The sequence below is a fragment of the Carassius gibelio genome, chromosome B18 (genome assembly GCF_023724105.1).
Source record: "Carassius gibelio isolate Cgi1373 ecotype wild population from Czech Republic chromosome B18, carGib1.2-hapl.c, whole genome shotgun sequence".
Lineage (NCBI taxonomy): Eukaryota > Metazoa > Chordata > Actinopteri > Cypriniformes > Cyprinidae > Carassius > Carassius gibelio.
The window spans coordinates 27,990,094-28,017,054 of record NC_068413.1 but is presented as its reverse complement, the minus strand read 5'-3'; the positions used below and the strand labels follow the sequence as shown (position 1 = coordinate 28,017,054).

The 26,961-nt window shown below is 36.8% G+C and overlaps 3 protein-coding genes across 3 annotated transcripts; 2 read left to right on the top strand and 1 right to left on the bottom strand.

Annotated features, from left to right (window-relative positions):
* The first annotated feature begins 1,956 nt into the window (after nt 1–1,956).
* LOC127977349 (extracellular calcium-sensing receptor-like) lies at nt 1,957–5,605 on the top strand. The gene is made up of 6 exons (XM_052582224.1): nt 1,957–2,203; nt 2,430–2,715; nt 2,808–3,626; nt 3,796–4,017; nt 4,168–4,291; nt 4,480–5,605. Exons 1-6 carry the CDS (start codon nt 1,983–1,985, stop codon nt 5,394–5,396), a joined length of 2,589 nt encoding a protein of 862 aa, XP_052438184.1. The 5' UTR covers nt 1,957–1,982; the 3' UTR covers nt 5,397–5,605.
* A 4,551-nt stretch (nt 5,606–10,156) lies between these two features.
* Nucleotides 10,157–14,248, top strand: LOC127977384 (extracellular calcium-sensing receptor). Its single transcript, XM_052582263.1, has 6 exons — nt 10,157–10,248; nt 10,391–10,679; nt 10,803–11,642; nt 11,843–12,073; nt 12,484–12,607; nt 13,350–14,248. The coding sequence occupies exons 1-6, from the start codon at nt 10,172–10,174 to the stop codon at nt 14,246–14,248; spliced, it is 2,460 nt and encodes an 819-aa protein (XP_052438223.1). The 5' UTR covers nt 10,157–10,171.
* A 7,635-nt stretch (nt 14,249–21,883) lies between these two features.
* Nucleotides 21,884–26,530, bottom strand: LOC127977353 (extracellular calcium-sensing receptor-like). The gene is made up of 6 exons (XM_052582226.1): nt 26,313–26,530; nt 25,757–26,048; nt 24,209–25,027; nt 23,818–24,048; nt 22,892–23,015; nt 21,884–22,782 (listed from the first exon to the last, which is right to left on the bottom strand). Exons 1-6 carry the CDS (start codon nt 26,528–26,530, stop codon nt 21,884–21,886), a joined length of 2,583 nt encoding a protein of 860 aa, XP_052438186.1.
* Nucleotides 26,531–26,961: the final 431 nt, after the last annotated feature.

Below are 26,961 nucleotides of genomic sequence, written 5' to 3'. Positions count from 1 at the left end.
ATGTTGCTCTATGCTGAAGAGGACATGCCCTTGAAATGGTTGTTTCAACAAGACAATGACCCAAAACACACTAGTAAACGGGCAAAGTCTTGGTTCCAAACCAACAAAATTAATGTTATGGAGTGGCCAGCCCAATCTCCAGACCTTAATCCAATTGAGAACTTGTGGGGTGATATCAAAAATGCTGTTTCTGAAGCAAAACCAAGAAATGTGAATGAATTGTGGAATGTTGTTAAAGAATCATGGAGTGGAATAACAGCTGAGAGGTGCCACAAGTTGGTTGACTCCATGCCACACAGATGTCAAGCAGTTTTAAAAAACTGTGGTCATACAACTAAATATTAGTTTAGTGATTCACAGGATTGCTAAATCCCAGAAAAAAAAAATGTTTGTACAAAATAGTTTTGAGTTTGTACAGTCAAAGGTAGACACTGCTATTTTTTTGAACACACCCCTTTCAACTAATTGCCCAATTGCACAGCCTTAAGAGCGTGCATATCATGAATGCTGGGTCTTGTTTGTTTTCTGACAATCTACTGAACCTACTGGTAACTTGTTTGCCACGTAGCAATAAAAAATATACTAAAAACCTTGATTATTCTGGTTAGTCACATTGTACTGCTATTATTTTGAACAATACTATATATATATATATATATATATATATATATATATATATATATATACATTGCTTACTGCTGTGTATAATAATTTATGTTGCTTAAATAACATTATTTTCTGTAAATGCATTTTCTGCTGGCTTATTTTGCTACTTTTCAGTATGCGTCATGGTATTGGACTTTTAGTATAGAATTTGGTTACAGTAAAACATGGTAATCCTGTATATTGAAACACAACAGGGTGGATGTACATTACACCCTAACACCAATTGTATTTTATTTTTATTTTTTTTACAAAGCAGATCATAGATCATATATTTTTTTTCTCTATAGAGATTTGTAAATAGGAAGATTTCAGTACATGAGGATAATGATGGGGATGACATGAGGGGATTTTTTTTAGTGAGCCATTAAATGACTTGAGACTCGACTCGTGACCAAAGATTTCAGACTTGACTCAGTCTCCAGGTTAAAGACTTGTGAATATTAAAATTAATTGGACAATATATGAAATGATGCTTTTACAAAACCCTCTCCAAACATTCAACTCTATAGCATTTTACAGTAGCCTCTTACATACCATGCTGTAATCTAACACTAAGAATACTGGGAGAGCTCATCATGGGTGCTCTTAGCATACAGCAGTAGCAGTCTCCTGGTAATATTAATGTGAAGACAACGAAAACTATAGCCTGGAGCTACAATTTAGAATACCCCAGTTCCCTCTGTGTGTATGTATTTAAACATAGCTTGTCGCAGTTATTGTGACAACTGATATGTTTTGTAATGTATTCTGTTGTGCTATAACTTTGTCTATTCTGTAATTTGGTCTTTCATTCCAAAGCAAAAACATATTTATGAGATAAATTAATTAGTTTACTAGCCACGTAATCTTGCAGGGGGCAAAAATTAAAATTCTAAAGAACATTTATTTCATATTATTTATATTCTGGTTAAGTGTGTGTGTGTGGGTGGGTGTGTGTGTGTGTTTATATATATATATATATATATATATATATATATATATATATATATATATATATATATATATATGTGTGTGTGTGAAGGACAGTGCAAAAATAATGAGTCTATTGTTCTGAGAGAACTTTTCTTTCCATTGAGTAATTCCCGCAGGGAATGTGTCTGGTTAATGTAAGTTTATCTGTGGTTGCTTCTTGGTTCAGTATAAAAGTGGGCTTAGGTTATTCCTGTGTGCACTGTTGGCAAGGGTGAGCTATAATGTGTGTTCGTTCAAGTGTAAATACTGGCATCATATCATTTTGGGAATCCATCTGTATGTACAATGAAGTTTTAAAGTGGTGTATATAGTCTGGTTCAAGCAGTGAAGTCTACAGAGGAAGGATGGCATTTCAGAGTGTGTATGTGTGTTTGACATTGTTGCTCAGCACTTTGATCTCTTCACAGCTCCTTCAGAATTGTCGACTCATCCGCAGCACCTCAGATCTTCCTGTGCTGATCAAAGAAGGAGATATCATGATCGGTGCCCTCTTCTCTTTGCACAACAGTGTACTGGAATCTCCCTCATCTTTTACTGCTGAGTCAAATCCAACGCGATGCTCAGGGTCAGTATGTCAATAGAGTCTTATCACAAAATATTACAATGTTGCATTTTTTTTTTTTACATTTTATGGTGTTTTCTATTTGCTTCTGTGCTTCTTAATGAAATTTTAGACTGTCATTCTCTCTCTTATATCGCAGCACTTTGAACAGTACACAACCCTAACCATTTACTGAAGAAATGTGTTGAACATTAAAACTTAATTGATTAATTTACTTTCTCCTGAAAAGGTTTAATTTCCGAACCTTTAGATGGATGCAGACCATGATTTTTGCCATAGAGGAGATCAACAGAGATAGACAGCTACTAGTCAACTTAACTTTGGGTTATAAGATTTATGATTCATGCAGTACCCATTTCCATGCCCTCCGCACAGCTTTGGCCCTGATGAATGGGAATATAGAGGGCACAGGCATTTCAGAGTGCTGGGGCAGGGTGCCTGTTGTCATTGGTGATGGAGGATCGACATTATCCCTAGTGGTTGCACGCTTTCTGGGTGTTTTTCATGTTCCACAGGTGAGTTGTGAATTTTAAATGCATCCCTGGAGATGCATTCATGTTTTTGAGTCATATATGCTATGCTCTCTCCTCTCTTCCCCTCTTCCTAGGTAAGCTATTTCTCCAGCTGTGCATGTCTCAGTAATAAATTTGAGTTTCCTGCATTTCTAAGGACTATGCCTAGCGACTTTTTCCAAGTGGATGCTCTTGCACAGCTGGTGCGACACTTTGGTTGGAGTTGGTTAGGCATATTCACAGGGGATGATGCTTATGGCCGTGGTGGTGCTCAAATTTTTATTGATGAGGTGACCAAACTAGGTGCATGTATTGCTTTTTATGAAATTATCCCAAAAAACCATGACCAAAAAGAGATTTCCAGGATTGTACAGAGGATCCGTGAATCAGGAACAAGTGTGGTGCTGGTTTTTGCTTTAGAGCAAGATGCAAGAGCTCTCTTTTGGGAGGCCCTTCGGCAAAACCTCACTGATATTCAATGGTTGGCCAGCGAGGCCTGGATAACAGCAGCTGTCCTCTCCACTCCTGAATTCCATTCCATCCTACAGGGCTCTATGGGCTATGCAATTCGCAGGGCTGACATCCCTGGCCTGAAGCCTTTCCTGCTACGGCTACATCCCTCCAAATACCCACAGGATCCATTTGTTCAGCAGTTCTGGGAGGAGATGTTTAAGTGTTCTCTAGGAACAAGTAATAAGGACTCCTCTCATAGACCCCCCTGTAATGGCTCGGAAATACTGGCCAAAACAGGTAACATCTACTCAGATGTATCTCAGCTCAGAATCTCCTATAATGTTTATAAGGCAATGTACGCCATTGCTAATGCTCTGGATTCAATGCTTCGCTGTGAACCAGGCAAAGGGCCTTTCCCTGGTGGATTGTGCCCCAACACCAGCAGCATACAGCCATGGCAGGTAAAATTCACAGTTTATCCCTTAATTTCACTTTTATATCTGTAAGCTTTGTGTTTTAAAATTAATGTTTTCTAGATAAGATAATAGAATTAAATGTTACCACTGTTCCCATATAACATTTTATGTTTATTTTTCTCCTTTTAACTTTCTGTATCTCATACACATGAAGCTCCTGAATTATTTAAAGCATGTCCGCTTTACTAATGTCTTTGGTGAGGAGACTAAGTTTGATGGCAATGGAGATCCTGTGGCCATGTATGATCTCATTAACTGGCAGCTCAGTGGCAATGGGGAGGTGCGGTACGCCACTGTGGGGAGATTTGATGAAACGATGCAGCCCAAACTAGTAATTGAAGAGAAAAACATAATCTGGAATGGAAACCAGAAACAAGTACTGCTCCACTATAATAACATTATTTATCTGTGAGAGGTTTTGGTATTCAGTGTGGATATTTGTATCCATTTTCTCCCTGTAGCTCTTGTGTTTGCACAACAATTAATAAGGTATATCTTTGTAGTTGATCTTCTCTCTGAATTGCAGGTCCCTATGTCTGTCTGCAGCAACAGCTGTCCTCCAGGCACTAGAAAGGCCACTAGGCCAAACTTTCCTCTCTGCTGCTTTGACTGCATTGTCTGTGCAGCTGGGGAGGTTAGCAATCAGACAGGTGTGTCCTAAATCACCTATGTCCTGCAGATGTTTAATTGTATAAGAAAATTATAATTTTGAAGGTTTGATTTAGATAAGTTGAAAATATATTTTGCTACAGTGCACAATACATCTTTATAGTGGAGGACATCTTTTATATTCTTTCTTTAAAAAAAATCATTATATATATATAATGCTTTATTTCAGATGCCTTAGAGTGTGAAAAGTGCCTGCCTGAGTTCTGGTCCAATACAAGAAGAGATACCTGTGTCCCCAAACTGGTGGATTTCCTTTCCTACAGTGATACAATGGGCATCACTTTGCTGGCTGTGGCTCTGCTGGGATCCTGTTTCACACTCGCAGTTGCTTTTATATTTGCCATTAAACGGCACACACCCCTAGTCAGAGCTAACAACTCTGAGCTAAGTTTCCTAATCCTTAGTTCACTGTGGCTTTGTTTTCTGTGTGCACTAGCTTTTATTGGGCAGCCCACATCCTGGTCTTGCGGGCTTCGCCACACTGCATTTGGCATTGCATTCTCTCTCTGTCTGTCTTGCATCCTGGGGAAGACTATGGTTGTACTCATGGCTTTCAGAGCCACCCTACCTGGCACTAATGTAATGAAATGTTTTGGCCCTCTACAACAGCGTGGCATTATCTTCTTGTGCACAGCTGTGCAAGTTGTGATTTGCTGCACATGGCTGAGTGTGGCACCTCCTGTCCCATGTAAGCTCATGACTCATGAAACTGCGCAGATTATTCTTTTATGTGATGTGGGTTCTCCGCTGGCCTTCTCCCTAGTGCTGGGATACATCGGCCTGCTTGCAGCTGTCTGCTTCGTGCTGGCGTTCTTTGCTCGAAAGCTCCCAGATAATTTCAATGAGGCTAAATTTATTACTTTCAGCATGCTGATTTTCAGTGCTGTCTGGATTGCATTTGTGCCAGCATACGTAAGTTCACCAGGAAAGTACACCGTGGCTGTGGAGATTTTTGCCATTCTTGCCTCCAGTTATGGCCTGTTGCTATGTATCTTCATTCCAAAGTGTTACATTATTCTGCTTAAACCTGAGAAAAATACAAAGAGATATTTGATGTCTAAATCCAACTCAGAAAGAAAATATTGAATGCTGACTCAACTGAAAATGAATAATTTTCACTGTTTATATAACAGTATTTTTTTTTCCTTTATTTCCAACTAAACCCCTTAATAAACTGTTTTGAGATGGCTTTTTGTACTTTTATAACTCCATCAGCATAAATGGGTAAATAAATAAGTATTTTGTTCTGCAAATATAAAAGAATATGAATTCTATAAAACGTGATTAAGACAACATTAGTATTTTTAACAGGTCAAATTATTTCCAACATTTTATTTGAAATACCTCATCCTCTCTTTTTTCTTTCAGTGCTTATTCTATACTTTGATTAAATGAAAGATGACTGTTTTATATCCCCTGAGCATAAAAAGCCCATGTGTCATAAAAAAGTGAACAGCTAAACATGTAAACATCCATCCTCTTTCACTCATTGAACACTGCAATAACGACTAAACATTTGTTTATTTTTCCTCACTTCAAACCCACATTTTTGCAATCAAGTTCAAATCATATCTGCCTTTTCATCAGAAGAGAAATAAACTCTGTATTCTCTAAAGACAAATAATGTGACAACACAGGAAATTATATGAATGTTACTGGGTCATTATCAGGAAGAGACTATTATTTTTATTATTATTATTATTTGAAAAGGACACTGCTGTAATTGTAAGGTAACAGGTGAATGTGGCCTCTCCCATAGTCAAAGTAGCTGTCAACAAAAATCTAATAAGTTCTGTAATTTAAACAATTGTATGTTGCTGAAACTTATGTACTTATGTATGTATTGATTAAAAAAAATTCTGTACCCGAACAGTGTAAATTTTGACAGCCATATTTGATTTAATCTTAGTCTTTATCCTAAACGAAAATTTTAATAGTCTTTGTCACATTTCAGTCATTTGATTCTTTCATACTTTTATTACAGTTTTAGTCAATGAAAAATCATAGCATTACTTTTTGTCAAGCTAAAGTTACCAACAGTTCTTTTAACTATTTTATAGCTATTTTATATGTAGTCTACAAAATTAGTCATTAATTCTTCTCTCTTTGATTTACCAAATGAATTAAGCTTATGAGAAATTGCAATTAAGGATTTAATTTGTAAAAACTTGAATAAATGATGACAATTTTCATTTTTTGGTGAACTATCCCTTTAACAGTAGTGAAAAGGGAGCAACTTATAAAGATTATAGTTGTTTATAAATAATGTATTTAATATATTTGAGAGAATTTGAAAAAGAAGCAGAATAAGACAAATACGAAAGGGATACAAATAAAATTTGTTTTTCAGATACAGTAGATTTACTTGAAATATTTATTTAACATCTTTTGTTTGGTTAACATTAATAACACGGATAGCTACTTAATTGGGAATGCTGTTCCTTTAAGACATAAGGGATGCATTTAATACTGACTCATTCAGTTTTCACCCACCTGTTCACGTTCACTTAAAGGAACACTCCACTTAAAAAAAAAAAAAGGCACATTTTCCAACTCAGCTAGAGTTAAAAAGTTGAGTTTTACCACTTTTGAATCCATTTAGCCGTTTTGTGGGTCTGGCGGTAGCACTTTTAGCTTAGCTTATCATAGACCATTGATAGATCATACAGCATCAAACATGACAAGTTTTCTGGTACGCAAAACAAGTATTTTCAAGGAATTCCTTAGATTATTGCCATTACTGTGGCAGCCAACAACAGCACAGCTTAACCCTCTGCACATTTATATTCAGCTATAATGAAAAAGTTTCAATTCAGTCAGTCTTTTTTAAACATGGTTTAAACATGGTTTTCAATGGAGACTGGCCATATGTGTCGGCCAGATAGGAGTGGCGGCACATACTATTCTGTGTTCTGATTGGTCAGATCACCTGTCAATCAAGCTCTTTGCAAACGGTCAGTTGATGGACAACTAGGCTATAACCAATAAAAGACATCAGCAATCAAGAGCTGAAAAAAAGAAAAAAAGATTAGGCCCGTGCATCACTTTCAGGAAACTAACATTCATAATCCTGTGAATTTTTTTTTGGATGTTGATGTTGATGTTAATAACGTGTCTTAATAATAATTTCACCACCACCACATCTGCCTTAATAATCTAGTTTCCACAACTTAAAATGCATTATATAAAAACAATGACGTAATACCCACCTGCAAAAAATAAATGTATAGTAAATACTGTAGAGTTTTTGAAACATAATATATTACTTTAATAATATAATATAATTTGTTGTGGTAATTTTATAGTTGCTATGGTAAGATAACAACTGTAGCAATATAAAAAATGACTTGACTCAATAAAGTTACAACCATAGGGTATAATATACTATACACTACAGTTTACTGTAGTAAAAACTAAAGTATACAACAGAATGCATTACAGTTTCACTATATTTAATGCTACTGTATGCTATAGCATCCTTTTACAAAGTGTTGTAAATACTATACACTTTACTATAATATGGTTCAAAAACACTGTATTTTTTACTATAAATAACTATAGTATTAATTATTAATAATCATATGGTTTCATTGAATAACACTGTTAAAATACATAATACAAAATACAAAATGTATGTACAATAAATAATTACAAATGCCTGCAAAGGAAGCCAAAGGCCTGATAATTGCTGCTGTTACAATTACGTTCAAATCCTTGTTTAATAATGACCAAACATTTAATTCAAATATCCACTTAATCTTTCATTTTTTTGGCCACCTTTTTTGTGATAGAAATTCTACAGCCTCTTTAATTTCTTCAACAAAAACATGTGGACATCACAAATTTTACCAAAATTTTACCAAAGTTGGTTTTATCATAGTAAAACTGCTTGTGTGAGTGTGTGTGTGTGTGTGTGTGTGTATGTGTGTATGTATGTCTGTGTGTGTGTGAGAGAGAAATTATTGAGAAATTACATCAATATGACAACAGTGTTAATACAATTATAGCCATAGGTACATAGCTCCAATTGTAATTTATAAAGAATACAATTTAATTACAATTTATTTACTTCTATATTTTATTAAAGTTGTGTCTCAATCCCTTATAGTAGGTGTTTTGATTTGTTTTTTTACTTCCGTGATATTTGAGGGAGGGGGACAACATTACAGTTCTGCTTAGGGCACCCATTTGGCCAGCAGCGGCCCTGCTTTGGGGACTGTTGCCAAAAGGACTGATGTCTGTGATGTCATGGGCTGGCACTTAGAAGTATAAAAGTGTGCCTATTGAACAATCTCACTCCCACTTATTTGTGAAACAGGTAGGCCAAAGAATTGGCGAAATGTTCCCCCTTCAAGCCATCCCTTTAGTAGACACTTTGGAGAACTAAATTCCAGCTGCAGCACATGCTTGTCCACATGGTGGGAGAGCACTAAGGAAGTGACAGACTTACCTAAATTGCCACTAGCCACTGACACCCCAGGATGCTCACAAAGTTTGACAGAAATGGAAAACTCATTTTCAGATGAAAGAGGGACATCCGAACCAAGTTAGGAGCACAGCTATTCTTATAAAGCTATGCTATGCATCTGACTATACCTTCCCACAAAACTGCAAAGACCACAGAAGGTGAGCAGTCTGCTGACAATCCTAACAGGTGAGATAGGACAGTCTAGGCAAATGCTTGATGTCATCAGTACCTTCTGCTATAAAATAAAACAATTAAAAATAATTATTATTTACAAAGGTGCACAAAACTTATATTTGTGTGCAAAAGAGGAATAGAATAATATTCCATGTTCAAATGTAAGTTCATTCAACAGTATTTGAAGAAATATTATTTTACAAAATAATAATACTAACAACAAGTGAGTGTAAGTGAACTGGATCAAATTTTGGAAGCCTTAGGCCATCAAACACTCAACTGATCCAAAAAGCAACACAAAGAAGTCTAAGAAACCATTACTGCTTAAGTAGAAAAAAAAAAAAAATCTGAATCCTCTTTTAGAAACAGGGACTGTGTGAACACAAAGAAAACTGGATCCTATTTGACTTGGTCAACATTTTGGTCCACTTAAAGGGGTCTGGGTTTGGTTCTTTAAAAAAAAAAAAGAAAACACTCAAGTGCCTTGGTGTAGTTTACTGTAAATACTGCTCACAGACTCGATCTCTGCACTTATAGTGTGCCTTTGAAAATGCACCACATGCCAAACAAACTTCTCAAGTTTTATAAATATAACAAACGAGTTCCATTTACAAAGTGCGGTTTCCCTGTTGTTGTTTTTTTTTTTTCTGTCAGAATGAAAAAAAGTGATTTTACTGTTAATATTTTTAATAATAATAAATACAGTACAGGGAAAATGTTTTAGACCTTAAAATCAGTTATTGAGTTGACATAGCTTGTTCTATTGAGTGCAGTAAACTTTTTAATAATATTCAAGTAAAATTAACCATTTTAATTACTAGATTTAACTGTCAGGCCTTACATTGATGTGTATTATCTGCTGTCATGTATGTGCACTTGTGGTGCTTGTATATTGTGTATGTGTAAATATGACTAGTGTGCGTGTGTGTGTGTGTGTGTGGGTGTGTGGGTGTGTGTGTGTGTGTGTCCTTTCAGGTCCCTGCAGAGAGCAGCTTCAGTACAATACCTCTATAAAGTCCTTCACCCAGATCCCCAGTTTCCAGTTGGCTTAGCAGAACTCCATGCAGGGGTCGAGATGAAGATGCCAGTTCTCCAGGCTGTACATTTGGTATTTTCTTTTCTCTACCCCATTCAAAGCAATTCAGAGACAGATTGTAAACTCTGGAAGGACCTAGACTCAACTGTGGTCTATAAGGAGGGCCATGTTGTGCTGGCTGGGATGTTTCCCATCCATTCCAAAGGCATTGACCAGGAGATAACCTTCAGAAGTCAGCCAGACCAGAGGAAATGTAGGGGGTAAAAAAAAAAAGATTTATTTCAGACTACAAAATAGATTATTTTTATTCTGCAGTTTATGGTGTCAAATATGAATATTTATACATATGCTTAATCCATTTTGTTTCATTTGTGTAATACATCTGTCTGATCTTACATCAAGGTTTAACATGCGAGTGTTCCGCTGGTCTCAGGCAATGATCTTCTTCATTGAGGAGATCAACAGAAATCCTACCCTTCTGCCAAACATCACACTGGGCTATCAGCTATATGACACATGTGGGCTGACTGCTCTGTCTCTGAGGACAGCATTGTCTGTAGTTTCTCAGCCTATGAAGAGGAGCAATTCAGGGCAGTGCTTCTCCCCGAGCATCCCCATCATTATTGGAGACTCTGGATCTACCCTGTCAATGGCCATTTCCAGACTACTCAACCTGTTCCGTATCCCACTGGTGAGGGCATTTCAGCTAAACAAAATTACTTGAAATAAAGGAATTGTGTATTTGTATACTCTTTGCCACCGGAAAGCTCTCTGAGTTTACTATTTTCATTCTCTTTCCACACCTCTGCTTCAGGTGAGTTATTTTGCTTCATGTTCTTGCCTGAGTGACAAGCACCAGTTCCCTTATTTCTTTCGCACAATTCCCAGTGATGTTAATCAGGCCAGTGCTCTTGCTCGTCTGGTCAAGCACTTCGGATGGACCTGGGTAGGCACAATCGGAGCTGACGATGCTTATGGGCGCACAGGCATAGATTTATTCACCACTGCAGTGATGCGTTTGGGTGTATGTGTGGCTTATCGAGTAATCATACCCAAGCTGCCAACTCATCAACAGCTGCAAGATATTGTCAGGACTATTCGAGATTCTACAGCACATGTTTTGGTGGTTTTTGCCATTGAGGAGGACATCAAACCGGTAGTGGATGAAATAGTCCGGCAGAATGTCACCGGGAAGCAGTGGGTGGCTAGTGAAGCCTGGGTGACCTCCACTCTCATCTCTAAAAATAAAGAAAACTACCCCTCCCTTAGTGGTACCATTGGCTTTGCCATCCGCCGAGCTGAGATACCTGGCTTAAAACACTTCCTCGAAAGCATACAGCCCCTGGCTGAGCCTTACAATGCCTTTGCAAGGGAGTTATGGGAAACACAGTTCCAATGCTCAGTAAACACAAGTCTTCCCACTCCCTCCACAACTGATCCAGTGCTCTACAGCCACAGCTGTACTGGCATGGAGAGGATTCAGGACACTCACAGTATCTATAACGATGTTTCTGAGCTTAGGGTGACATATAACATGCACAAGGCAATTTACACAGTGGCACATGCATTGCATAACCTGCTTCGGTGTCAAAGAGAGAACGGGTCTGCTTTGACACAGCAGTGCTCTGCTATCCATAATCTACAACCATGGCAGGTACAGCAAGACCTTGCTTACATGTGTCAATGTAACCTTTAAAAGAAGCATTTATGTCTCAAAGTATTTTTTGATGTTTATCAATGTGTTTTGTTATTATTATTCATTTGAGTATTGTGACATTATTCTTGACACATTATGCCATGTTTGTGTGTGTGTGTGTGTGTGTGTGTGTGTGTGTGTGAATTAATCCTCTCCAGGTTGTTGAGGTCCTGAAGAAAGTCAACTACACAAACAAATTTGGAGATTTGATCTACTTTGATAGAAATGGAGACCCTGTTGGGTCATATGACATAGTAAACTGGCAGAGAGAGGCAGATGAGGGTCCAGTAAAATATGTTACAGTAGGTCGCTTTGACTCCTCTCTTTTGACAGCACAGCAGTTAATGCTTAACCAGGACAAAATCATCTGGCATGGGGGAGCTAACCAGGTAAAATTATGTAGTCTCATACTCAAAGTAATCACTGTATAGTTTTCTATTCTACATGTATATCACATTTTATTGATGGAATGATTTTAAATGTAACTTTTTTTCTGTCATTAACCTTTTTTGGGGGGGGGGGTATCTAGTGTCTAACTAACACAATTTCACTTATTGTATATGGTGTTTGATAATAATTGTTTTCATTTTTAAATATATTATTTTAGCAGATATTTTATTAAATATATGCACATTGTATTTGATAGTAATATTTTAAATTTTATTTGGGGGGGTGGGGTTGAGGCTATCTAGTGTCTAATCACTATATATATATATATATATATATATATATATATATATATATATATATATATATATATACATACATATGTATATAATGTCTCATATCTCTCTTACAGGTACCAGTGTCTGTGTGCTCTGCCAGCTGTCCACAGGGATACAGAAAGGTTACACGAGAGGGTCAGCCTGTGTGCTGCTATGACTGTGTGCTTTGTGCAGAGGGTAGCATCAGCAATACTACTGGTATTATACTGACTAACACACAAACTGTGACAGTTATTAGTGTCTGTTTACATCAGTTAACATTTTTAAACCATTAACCCTTGTGTGGTGTTCATATTTTTGTTACTCAGCCAGTGTTCATGGATCTGGTGGACCCAATCCATTTTTGTGTTTTTAATTCAACACAGTTAAAAAAATTGTGTGTGTGTGTGTGTGTGTGTGTGAGAGTGTGTGTGTGTGTGTGTGTGTTAAAATACTCAACAGATGTTTACTTCATCCTGATTACAAGCAATATAAACCGCATATATGGTTGATATTTGCCCTTTACCTTTGTTAGATCACCTTTATGAATTGCTACAGCCTTGTGTGGGAATGGCAGGGGCAGAAACACAAAACTCACACTTACACTCACACTCTCACACACTCGCACATACATGCACATAAACACATACCCATATTAATAGCAGTCCCAGACAGTATGAGGACAGAGTGAAGGTACACAGGACCTAAAATTTCCACTCTTTTATTATCCCCGGGTCCATGTTTAGTTGGGTGCACAGTGTGGTCATTGAAAATTTGTTCTGATATGTTCTTCATTGAAAATGAGCCAAGGCAAATGAGTATGAGTTTGAAAAGTGACAAAAAGTGAAAATGGGTCCCAAAGACCCGAAAACCATACAACAGTTAAATGCAAAGTACCCACCATTAAAACTCTTTCCCTTGAATGAAATTGAGGTGAATATGTCTCTATCTGTCTGTTTAGATCAAGTTGAATGCATTCTTTGCCCTGAAGACTTCTGGACGAATCAGCATCGCAACCATTGTGTTCCCAAGCAGATTGAGTTCCTGTCCTACTCTGAGCCTTTTGGCATGGCCTTAGCAGCTATAGCCATTCTGGGTGCAATTGCTGCGATGACAGTTGCTGCAATCTTCTTTCGCCATCACGACACACCCCTAGTTCGTGCTAATAACTCAGAACTGAGCTTTCTGTTGCTGATGTCTCTCACTCTTTGCTTCATATGTGCACTAACCTTCTTGGGTCAGCCATCACGTTGGGCATGCCCTCTTAGACGGACTGCTTTTGGCTTGACCTTTGCCCTCTGCCTCTCCTGTCTCCTCAGTAAGACCTTAGTGGTGCTTATGGCTTTTAAAGCTACATTGCCTGGTAATAACACAGCTCGTTGGTTTCACCCACCTCAGCAGAGACTGGGAGTGTTCTTATGTTCGTTCCTGCAGGGTGGGGTTTGTGTAGCTTGGCTTACAACAGCACCTCCATATCCAGTAAAGAACACCTGGCTGTACCGCGACCGGATCATTTTAGAATGTCACCTGGGTTCAGTCGCCCTTTTCTGTTGTGTGTTGGGTTACATTGGCTGCTTAGCTGTCTTCTGCTTCATCCTAGCTTTTTTAGCTCGTAAATTGCCTGATAATTTTAATGAAGCAAAATTCATCACATTCAGTATGCTCATATTTTGTGCTGTTTGGATCACATTTATCCCAGCTTATGTCAGTTCACCTGGAAAATTTACCGTAGCTGTGGAGATATTTGCCATTTTAGCTTCCAGTTATGGGGTACTTTTGTGTATTTTTGCACCTAAATGTTACATAATAATTTTCCTGCCTGAAAGAAATTCTAAAAAGTATCTCATGTCCCAAAAATGATTTATTATTCTCAATCATGTCTTTTAATGATTGTTTACTTTATCTCTGAACTTACTTTTGTGGATGAATAAAGTAATAATAATAAAAACTACATGTGCTGAATCTCTTTGTGAGGCCTGTGATAATAACTCCAAGTAAATTATTTTATTATGGTCAGCCACCCTTGCAATTATTTTGTTCTGCCACTAGAGGGTAGTAGTGTTTTACTAAAACTCTTTGATATGCTATCAAGAGGCAATGACACTTGCACCATACTTATTGGGGTCTGACATGTTGAGTTAAATTTAACACACCCACACACAAGAAAAAGAAGAAAAAAAACTCAGAAAATGTTCATCTTAGGGAGGGTGGACTGTGTGTATAAATCCCCTTCCACCATTTCACATAAATGAGAAACTGAAATTTTACATTTGCCCTTAGATAGTTTGATTGAAATCTATGCACAAGACATAACAAAGTCTTCATTTATTTCCAATGTTGTCTTCTTTATGAAATAATGAAATCACAGTTGCTAGACTTCATTTGATAACATAGTAGACGTATCCCTTACATCATAGTTTGTATAATAATAATGTGTCAGTAAATGTGCACATTACATGCACATGCAGAGGGTATTATAACTTAAATCTTTTAATTTTATATGCAGTTCCATTACTTACAAGGAGTAAAAAAAAATATGTTAGACTTCACGTTTAAGCATACAAATTTTGTTGACCTGATTTTCTGTCAACTTAACAACCTGTACATTTATAATGATGTACTTATTATCCCTCAAGCTGATCAACACAACATCACAGAGATGTCCTACATGATGCTGTCTCTTGCATATTCAAGCATACACAGCAGGCAGAGAACAGCATCAATTTCCACACATCTCTCATGTGCTGGAAAATTACTGTAAATAGCCTGAGGGCTATGCTCAGCCCTGTGCCGCTAATGGCTGGTAATAACTAATTTCTACTTCAGTCATACTGATCCCTGATCCACTTTGCATCATTTGTATTTTATCACTCTCATCTTTTGAAAAAAGGGAAATCATTATGCTTCTGGATTGTTAATATATTGTTTACGGCATTGGTGTTTGGAGTCTCCATATGGCTGGAAATGTGAAGCATATCTGAGTTGGCCAGTCTCTGCTAGCATTGTGTGAAAAGCTTTGCTTATGGATCCTAAAATGGTGAAATGAATAATTCATTCATTCATTCATTCATTCATTCATTCATTCATTCATTCATTCACTCATTCATTCATTCATTCATTCGTTTATTCATTCGAAAGAAATTAAATAAATAAATAAATGCATACATTAATTACTCAATCTAATGTCAATTTCATATGTGTACTCTGTGTGAGGGATGCTTCTCTTTAAAATGTTTTGTTTATTTGAGATTGTTCCTGTCACTTAGTATACCCTTAGTATAAGTACTAATATATAAGTACTCATCATAAGTTCTGATCGCAATGAAGTGAAGCATTACCAAACATTGTCTTGCTCATCATTTGAGGATTGTAAGTTTGTATTTGAGATGACATCACTGAATTCAATGATGAACTGCCTTTAACTGTCATTTTGCATTACTGACACACTGTTTCCCTAATTAATGTTGATCAGTTGCTTTGACGCAATGGATTTTGTTTAAAGCACTATATAAATAAAGGTGACTTGACTTGAATTGACTTGTATTCAAAGTTTAAATCATTTTAACACCTTGTTACATTCCTGAATAAATCAGCATTTTTTTTAAGTGAATTGGTTACTACCTACTTACTACCTACTAAACTACCTACTAGTGCACTTAAAGGGTTAGTTCACCCAATAATCAAAATTATGTCATTAATAGCTCACCCTCATGACGTTCCAAACCCGTGAGACCTTCGTTTATCTTTGGAACACAGTTTAAGATATTTTAGATTTAGTCTGAGAGCTCTCAGTCCCTCCATTGAAACTGTGTGAAAAAAACTATGACTTTATTCATCATTGTCTTCTCTTCCGTGTCTGTTGCGAGATAATTCAAAACTCTGCAGTGTAGTGATATCCGGTTCGTGAACTAATCATCTTATGTAACCGGATCTTCTTGAACCAGTTCACCAAATCGAACTGAATCGTTTAAAAAGGTTCACGTCTCCAATAAGCATTAATCCGCTAATGACTTAAGCTGTTAACTTTTTTAATGTGGCTGACACTCCCTCTGGGTTAAAACAAACCAATATCCCAGAGTAATTCATGCACTCAAACAGTACACTGACTGAACTGCTGTGAAGAGAGAACTGAAGATGAACAACGAGCCGAGCCAGATAACGAACAAAAGAATAAATACATTTTTGTATTTCTCTAAACTAGAGATGGATCTCTTTATTCCCTCACACAAGCCATGTCAATATGGGTATATGTTGTTGTAACTAGTGTATTGTTGTTCGGTCTTGTCCATTTCTTTCATTAAGCTCACCGGCAAATATAGTTGAAGCAGTTCATTGTTGTCATTTTCCTTTTGTAAGTATTTCTCTAGATTTTATCAACGATTTATTTCTTAATTACATTCAAGCAAACAACCAAATAAAGGATTTCAAGAAAAAACAAAAACCATGGCATGTATGTGTGTGTATGTATATATATATATATATATATATATATATATATATATATATATATATATATATATATATATATATATATATATATATACAGTATTGTTCAAAATAATAGCAGTACAATGTGACTAACCAGAATAATCAAGGTTTTTCGTATATTTTTTTATTGCTACGTGGCAAACAAGTTACCAGTAGGTTCAGTAGATTCTCAGAAAACAAATGAGACCCAGCATTCATGATATGCACGCTCTTAAGGCTGTGCAATTGGGCAATTAGTTGAATTAGTTGAAAGGGGTGTGTTCAAAAAAATAGCAGTGTGGCATTCAATCACTGAGGTCATCAATTTTGTGAAGAAACAGGTGTGAATCAGGTGGCCCCTATTTAAGGATGAAGCCAACACTTGTTGAACATGCATTTGAAAGCTGAGGAAAATGGGTCGTTCAAGACATTGTTCAGAAGAACAGCGTACTTTGATTAAAAAGTTGATTAGAGAGGGGAAAACCTATAAAGAGGTGCAAAAAATGATAGGCTGTTCAGCTAAAATGATCTCCAATGCCTTAAAATGGAGAGCAAAACCAGAGAGACGTGGAAGAAAATGGAAGACAACCATCAAAATGGATAGAAGAATAACCAGAATGGCAAAGGCTCAGCCAATGATCACCTCCAGGATGATCAAAGACAGTCTGGAGTTACCTGTAAGTACTGTGACAGTTAGAAGACGTCTGTGTGAAGCTAATCTATTTTCAAGAATCCCCCGCAAAGTCCCTCTGTTAAAAAAAAGGCATGTGCAGAAGAGGTTACAATTTGCCAAAGAACACGTCATTTGGCCTAAAGAGAAATGGAGGAACATTTTGTGGACTGATGAGAGTAAAATTGTTCTTTTTGGGTCCAAGGGCCACAGGCAGTTTGTGAGACGACCCCCAAACTCTGAATTCAAGCCACAGTACACAGTGAAGACAGTGAAGCATGGAGGTGCAAGCATCATGATATGGGCATGTTTCTCCTACTATGGTGTTGGGCCTATTTATCGCATACCAGGGATCATGGATCAGTTTGCATATGTTAAAATACTTGAAGAGGTCATGTTGCCCTATGCTGAAGAGGACATGCCCTTGAAATGGTTGTTTCAACAAGACAATGACCCAAAACACACTAGTAAACGGGCAAAGTCTTGGTTCCAAACCAACAAAATTAATGTTATGGAGTGGCCAGCCCAATCTCCAGACCTTAATCCAATTGAGAACTTGTGGGGTGATATCAAAAATGCTGTTTCTGAAGCAAAACCAAGAAATGTGAATGAATTGTGGAATGTTGTTAAAGAATCATGGAGTGGAATAACAGCTGAGAGGTGCCACAAGTTGGTTGACTCCATGCCACCCAGATGTCAAGCAGTTTTAAAAAACTGTGGTCATACAACTAAATATTAGTTTAGTGATTCACAGAATTGCTAAATCCCAGAAAAAAAAAATGTTTGTACAAAATAGTTTTGAGTTTGTACAGTCAAAGGTAGACACTGCTATTTTTTTGAACACACCCCTTTCAACTAATTGCCCAATTGCACAGCCTTAAGAGCGTGCATATCATGAATGCTGGGTCTTTTTTGTTTTCTGACAATCTACTGAACCTACTGGTAACTTGTTTGCCACGTAGCAATAAAAAATATACTAAAAACCTTGATTATTCTGGTTAGTCACATTGTACTGCTATTATTTTGAACAATACTGTATATACAAATTTAATTAAAATTTAATTTAATATTAGGGCTGTCAAATGATTAAAATTTTTAATCAAATTAATCAGAATTTTCAGTGGATTAATCATGATTAATCACTATTTGCAACTACACCTGAATCCTAACCATTTTTTTTCTGAAATGCATACCAAAAGATAACTAACAGGACACAGATACATCATTTTCATGTATTGTTTCATCATGTGGTTCTTTTTTTCTGAATTTCAAAAGTTTAACATTTACTTAGATCAAATTTACCTGAGCACTATATCAAACCATGCCATTTAACTACAGATAGTGTAAGAGTTTTAGGTGAACCAGTGATTAAATATAGCCACATATCTATGAAATTATGCATAGAGAAATTTGAAGAATGCACTCTGGGCACTCTTGTTTTTGGGAGGTGTTCATTAGCTCTGCCACAATACTTTAAGATTGATATTTTCACGTTCTGAAGGCTTCAAGTGCCAGTAAAACCAAGTAAAAATGCATATGCTTTTCCAAACAGCTGTAATTTTCGCTGCATTGCATGTAGGCGTTCTGCGCATGCGCAGTGTGAAACACAGGACGCTATAACACAGTGATCCTCAAATCTGGCTCGCGAGATCCACTTTCCTGCGAAGTTTAGCTCTAACCCTAATCAAACATGCATGAGTTTGCTAATCAGTGTCTTTAGGATCATTAGTAAATCACAGGCAGGTGTGTTTAATTGGAGTCTGAGCTAAACTCTGCAAGAAACTGGATCTCGCGAGCCAGATTTGAGGATCACTGCTATAACAGGAAGAAGAAGCTCCAGCGTATCAACTACCAAAGTCGTCTCTGTTTATCGAGCTTGGCATGAATGTATTTGAGAGTAACTGGGGTAAAACCTTAAGCTTCTTCGGTGTTTTCGTTGCGGCGCTCGCCGCTGTTTTTTACTATCTTGAGAATTCAGAGATCGACGAGACTTTCCTGACCTGCATAATTTGTCACACTGCGCATGCGTGAAATGCGTTAAAAAAAATTACGTAATTAACGACAAACAACTAATTAACGTCGTTAACGCGCTATTTTTGACAGCCCTATTTAATATATATCTCAATGTTTCAAGGAACCTGCAAAGCTACAGAACTGTAAACTGAGGATGGCATCAAAAATAATGCGTCAATAAATAAATAGATTTCATTAATTAACTTCTAATTAAAACAACATTTAGTGTGACCACACTATGCATAAAAAAAATAAAAAAAATAAAAACTTTTGTCCTAGGTGCACTTGCGCATTGTTTTTCAGGTAGCTTTGGCAGGTAGGTTTCTTGAAGCATCTTGGAGACATTGCCACAGTTCTTCTGGATTTAGTCTGTCTCAGTTTGTTCTGTTTCTTCACACAGACTGGATGATGATGAGATCAGATCTATGTGTGGAGCAATGGCTGTTGTCAGACTCCTTGTGCAAAAATCTCACTGGATTATTACAATTAATGGCAAAAAACTATGTTTGGAAATGTAAACTGATGTTTCCTACTGACACACTACAGCAAAATATATAAATAACTGACTTAAAACCATATTTTTTTGTTTGTGAAAATACTACTGGCCTAAGACTTTTGGACAGTACTGTGTGTGTATGTGTGTGTGTGTGTGTGTGTGTGTGTGTGCGTGTGTGTGTGTGTATATATATATAATCATGAATGTCTCTATAATCATTCAAACAAAACAAATCTTACAGGAGATGTACTTAATCCAAAGTCCAAGTGGCAACTAGTTTACTAATAGTACATATCATGGGGGAATGGACTATACTGTGTTAATAGTATAATAAATCAATATTATGGTCTTGTTAAGTGCTTTTTGCATATATAAAACTAACACCTCTAAGACTGAAAATACCTACATGTTCAATAATAAGTAATTAAATAAACAAACAATCATGGGTGAAGCCTACACATGATAATTATTTTAAAAATCATGTTTTAAAAAAGAACATAATTAATTTCATGAATATCAAGGACTTTTGTCAGGGTTAATCCATTTGATCTAATCAATATGTGCATATTCTTAAAATATGTGATATTTCATATATTTTCATCTCAAAATCTAGTATGCAAATGTTTTATGTAAATGTATAAATCTACTTGTACCTTCACTGCAGTACTCTTTGTTGGCTACTTTATACTAAAACTGCTTACGTAAAGGAAATATCACCCAAAAATGAAAATTTGGAATCTGAAAATTATGGGTTGCACTTTATTTTACAGTACGTGTACTTCCATGTCCTTATAGTGTACCTACAGTGTATTTATCTAAGAAAGTTCTGGTAATACAAGGTAACTACATGGGGTAGGGTTAGGTTTAGGAGTAGGTTCAGGGTTAGTACCTAGTTATTACATAGTTATTGTAATTACTATAATAAGTCCATAGTATGTACATGAGGAACAGGACTGTAAAATAAAGTGCTACCAAATTATGTCTCCCTCAAGTTGCAAACCTATGAGATTCTTTCTTCTGTTGAGCACAAAAGAAGATATTTTGAAGAATATTGGTAACCAAACTGTTAAATGTGTAATTGTCTTTCAGGTGTACTTTTATTATTATTAATATTATTATTATTATATAGATGACATATTTTTGGCAAACCTCTTATTCAAATTTGACATTGAAGGGGTGCATACAACATATTTGCCATACATTAAATAAATGCAGAACATGTTCCCATAGAACACTATCAACATGACTATATGCATGAAAGCATCCAGAACATTTTGGGCATAAATGGGTTAACTGTGAAGCAACAACCCAGGGCAAGGGTGCAACCATGTGGACAGACTAATGAATGCAAAAAAAAAAAAAAAAAGGTAAGATGCATGTGCGAGCTACGTGTACAGAGTCGCTGTGTTCTGTTCCGAAGGTTTTGTCCTCTATTGTTAGATCTTTGGTGGAATGAAGGACTTGGTGGACTACAAAAACTGTTCTTTGGATTGCACTTCAGTGCCATTTTGCCGGGACCATAATCACACATTACACCTGTACAAAAATGTATGGACATGAAGTGTCCATCAGTTTGTACCCTTTGAAATCACAATTTGAGAAATCAAAATGTATTTTTAAAATTGTATTTATTTCATGTTGATGCAGTACATAAATATAATAATAAAAAACACATAAATATAAAGAAATTAAAAATAAATAAACACACACACACATTTAGAAGCAACCCAGAACCTAAGTCTGCGCTTGGATCATCACAAACTGATTAATACAGTTTGTTTGTACATATCTATTGGTACTGCCCTTTTGAAAATGCTGTCTCATTACAGAAGCCTTTTATTTGTACACATTATCTGGCCATCATGTTCTTTTTTGTATTTTTCTCAGGTTTAAGTAGAATAATATAACATTTTGGGGTGAATATACACAGCAACAGGCCATAACTGGAAGCCAAAATGGCGAAAATCTCCACAGCTACTGTGTACTTCCCTGGGGAGCTGACGTACGCTGGCACAAATGCAATCCACACAGCACAGAAGATCAGCATGCTGAAAGTAATGAATTTAGCTTCATTGAAATTGTCTGGGAGTTTTCGGGCAAAAAAGGCCAGCAAGAAGCAGACCACTGCTAACAGACCGATGTACCCAAGTACTAGTACAAACCCCACAACAGATCCCATCGTGCACTGCAGGATCACTCGAGCACCAAGCTCACCTCCTGCACTCTCTGTGGGCAGAGGGGGAGCCAGCAGCAGCCACAATAAACATATGACAATCTGAACCAGCGTGCAAATGAAGATGCCTGCCCTCTGCTGGATGGGCCCAAAGTACTGCATCAAGTTAGATCCAGGCAGAGTGGCCCGAAAAGCCACTAAAACCACCACAGTCTTACTGAGGACACAGGCAATGCAGATCACGAAGCTGACTCCAAACAAGGTGTGACGTAGCATGCAGTTCCATGGTGCAGGGCGGCCAATAAAAACTAGTGCACACAGGAAGCAAAGGGTGAGCGATACCAATAGCAGAAAGCTCAGCTCTGAGTTGTTGGCCCGTACGAGGGGTGTGTCACGATGAAGGAAAAAAGCTCCCAGAATAGTAGTGGTCAGTGTCGCCCCTGTGACAGATAAGACTGTCAGGACAATTCCCATGGTATCTTGCAAAGACAGAAACTCCACAACCTTTGGTATGCACCTTGTTCTTTCAGTGTTTGACCAGAACCTCTCAGGACATCTCATGCACTCTGTAGAGTCTAAAGAATGGTATGGCTCATAGTTAAGGTTGTTTTTACATTGTGTAGATCTTGTAATGTTACTTGCACCTCTTGTGTAATGTCTGTGGTAAGGTTAAAAAGTTAATACCTGTCATGTTACTGACTTCCCCTGCTGCACAAGGGAGACAGTCAAAACAGCAGACAGGTTTTCCTTTTTGTGCAGCCTTTCTAGTGCCTGGAAGACAGCTTGCACTGCACACAGATACAGGAACCTAAATATTACAAGAAGAAATTCCATCAGACTCAGAGAAATCTTCTAACAACCTTGTTTTCAGCACAAGCACTTACATAAATGTATTTCTCTTTTTCTTTCATAAAAACACTCTCATGCACACATTCATAGTTATTCCTATGTCACATTTCATCCCTATGAGCAGGGTCTGTCCATTAAAAGATTGGATCTGCACCATTGTATTTGAGATGTTAGATAATGGATGCATTCACTTGCACACTTACTCATACCTTTTGAATGCACTTGATAACAAACATTTACACACAAACTCATACATTCATATTTGCATGTGCTGTACAGAAAAAAAGAAAAAAGAAAAGAAAAATGTAAATCCAATGCAAGTAACACCACAAACAGACATACAAGATAAAATTGTTTCTCGCCTACTGATTTATTTCTCAGTAATACAATAATAATAATAATATAAAATATAAAAGTAAAACAATAATAGAATATGTGTAGCTTATATATCTATAACTAGCTAACTACTGTAGCTCTCTGAGGAAACAGCTATTTTGCTTGTTTTTTGAACAGGAGAACTGATTTGTAACAGTATGTGAGGCGTCTGGTGTAATTTGCTTCCAGTTATTATTATTTATTTTTTAGCATATTATTTTAATTTATTTCTGTAAACATGAACATGCTGGTTAGGAATGCAAATAAGTTTACTTTTTACTGCACTTTGTACTTTTATCCATATAAACTGTAGGTATTTCATTTTTGACTGCTGTATTTCAAGTTGAACTGTTAAAATAAAGCATTAGAATTCTCTGGACTCTTACCTGGTCCACCCAGCCCCCTCCCCAGACCACTTTCTCAAGGTTGATGTACAGCTCCTGGCCTTGTCCTTTGGCTGCATCAAATTGCCCTACCTGGATGAAACTGACTGCTCCACTTTCCTCGACATGCCAGTTTATAATGTCATAAGAGGCAGATGGTTCGCCATTATCTTCAAAATAAACCAACTCACCCACTGGTGTTGTGAAGTTTACTGCATTTAAGTAATGCAGAAGCTGTAAAAGGAAAACATAGGATCACACACACACACACACACACACACACACACACACACACACACACACACACACACACACACATATATATATATATATATATATATATATATAATTTGTATTTATTTATTTATTTTTCCAAGACAGAGGAGGTCTGTACCTGCCTGGGCTTTATTTGAATCACATCAGGACATTCTCCATTTTCAAATGGCCCTCTACCAGGCTGACAGGTCATCATGTTGTGAATAGCATTGGCAATAGCATACACAGCCTTATACACATTGTAAGTGACTCTCAGCTGTGAAACATCTGTGTAGACGCTGCCATATTTCTCCACATTCTCTGTGCCTGTGCACTTTGGAATTTTAGATGAAGGCTGCCAGTCCTGTGCCAGTGAGCACCCAAAAATTTCTTCCCAAACATCTTTAACAAATGGTTCATTTGGCTGCTTCACAGGGTTCAGCTGGGCAAGAAAAGCACCAAGACCCTGAATATCAGCCCGACGCAGTGCACAGCCAATGGTACCAGCTAGGAGAGAACTGCTTGCTGGGTCAAAGAAAAGAATAGAGGTGCTCCAGGCCTCTGTGGCTATCCATTGCCTGTCGGTAACATTCTGCACCACCACTTCTTTGAACAGGACTTCTATGTCAGGGGCAATGGCAAATGTTACCACAACACGAGCTGTGGAACTCTGGATCCTCTCCACAATCCGCCTGATCCTGCTTTGTGAGTGTGATTTTGGAATGAATTCCAGGTAGTCCAAACAGACCCCTGTATTTTCCAGTTCTTTCAAAAGGATCTGCACGCCACTTTTACCATATTCATCATCCCCTGCAACCACCCCCACCCAGGTCCATCCCACCAGGCGCAGCAGACGGGCCATAGCCTTGGCCTGGAAAGCATCACTGGGAACAGTGCGCAGGAAAGTGTGAAATCTGTGACTGTCACTGAGACAAGCACAGGACGCAAAATAACTCACCTGTAGAGATACAACACAGATCAAAAATAGATTTCCCAAAATTTCACTGTAAAAAAAAAAAAAAAAAAAAAAAAAAAAAAAAAATTATATATATATATATATATATATATATATATATATATATATATATATATATATATATATATATATATATATATATAATAAATCATGATGTTTCTGTAGTTATGATGTTTAAAAATAGTTTATGCTTAGAAATGTTATGTTTGTTACAATTATTTGTTTATTTACTTACAAATATAAACGTATTACTTACTACAAATAGTTTTCAATAAATATGGGTAAAATTAACTGTTGCTTGTCAAAGTCAGAGGTGGATGAAGTACACAAATCAAATAGAGGAGTAAAAGTACAGATGCTCTAAAAAATATTACTCCTTTAAGTCTTAAGCAACCCTTTTCTATTGTACTTTGACAAAAATAAAAATTCAGGACAGTAATGTAATGTATGGGGACATAGAAAATGTACTTGCAAATGTAAAGTGAATACTATGAAAGCGTTCATATATGTTGATGGAATATTTTGATATTTTATCTTATAATCTTTGCACACTTTTACAATAACAAGTTACAATAAATAATTTTTATATGTAAACAAATAATAAATAAATAAATAAATAAATAAATAAATAAAATAATAATAATAATAATAATAATAATAATAATAATAATAATAATAATAATAATAATAATAAATAAATACATAAACTACCATGGGGACATCAAACACTCCCAGTGTGTCAGCCACCACTATTGAGGCAGATGAACGAGCGTCACCGACAATGACAGGCACCATTGGTGTTCTGCTGCACTCTGCTCCCAACACTCTCTCCTCCTGCCCTGTAACCAGAGCTAAAGCAGCACTCAGTGTTGTGCCCTCAGCTAGGCAGGTGTCAGCTACCAGGTACCCCAGAGTAATGTTTGGAAGCAGTACAGGGTCCCGATTAATCTCCTCCAATGTAAAGATCATAGTTCTGAGCCAGCGGTATGAACGAAGATCAACACTGAAAGACAATGTAAAAATGTAAAGATTGTTAATTTTAGAAATAACTGAATGACTACATAGTAGGAAAACAAATATTATTTGTATGTGATAATCCCAATATGTTGACAAAAATACAAGATTTTATTATTTTAGGATGAATAGAAAGTCAGGGTAAGGCTGTACTGAATAAGAGTTAACAAAAACCCTCCAGAGAGACCATTTTGGCATTTTGAACCTAAACAGTTTTTTGCCTTTTAGTTAATTTTACAGAGACTACACTCACCCCTGGCAGCGAGAAAGATGCTGTAATTGAGTAAAAGCATGATAAGGCTCTGGTGCTTCAACATGAACTGGAAACAGACCACCAATTATCACATCTCCCTCTTTATAGATACTTTCTGAAATCAATCTGCCCTGCAGACTGCAGGAGAGACATGCACCAAAAACACTGACCATCTCTACAATAAATCCAACCACCCACAACCACATAATCAAGCCCATCAGTTTAAAAACAGTGAAAGAAAGAGAGAAAGCAGGAAAATGAATGTATACTGAGTGCTGTGATTGTAGACTCACACTTTCTCAGCAAAGAAAGAAGGGTTGGATGATAACTACCCTTTTGTAGACTATAATTTGCCTGGGGCAAAAGTGCATGCAAGAAGAAAACAAGTGAGTGGGGGATAACTGTAGAAAGCTCTGGTGGATAGCACAAAAACAAAGAAAAACTACTTTAATATGATTTTGTCATATTATACAGCTGCAAGCACAGATAAAAAAATAAAAATAAATAAAACTCAGCATGCATCACACCTACTGTATAAAAATAAATTGAAATATTATTACTTATTTTTCAAGTAAGGGCAGGTCCAACACAAGGTGAAGTGCTCCTAGTCACTTGCCACACAATGGCTAAGTTTATATGCACAATGTTT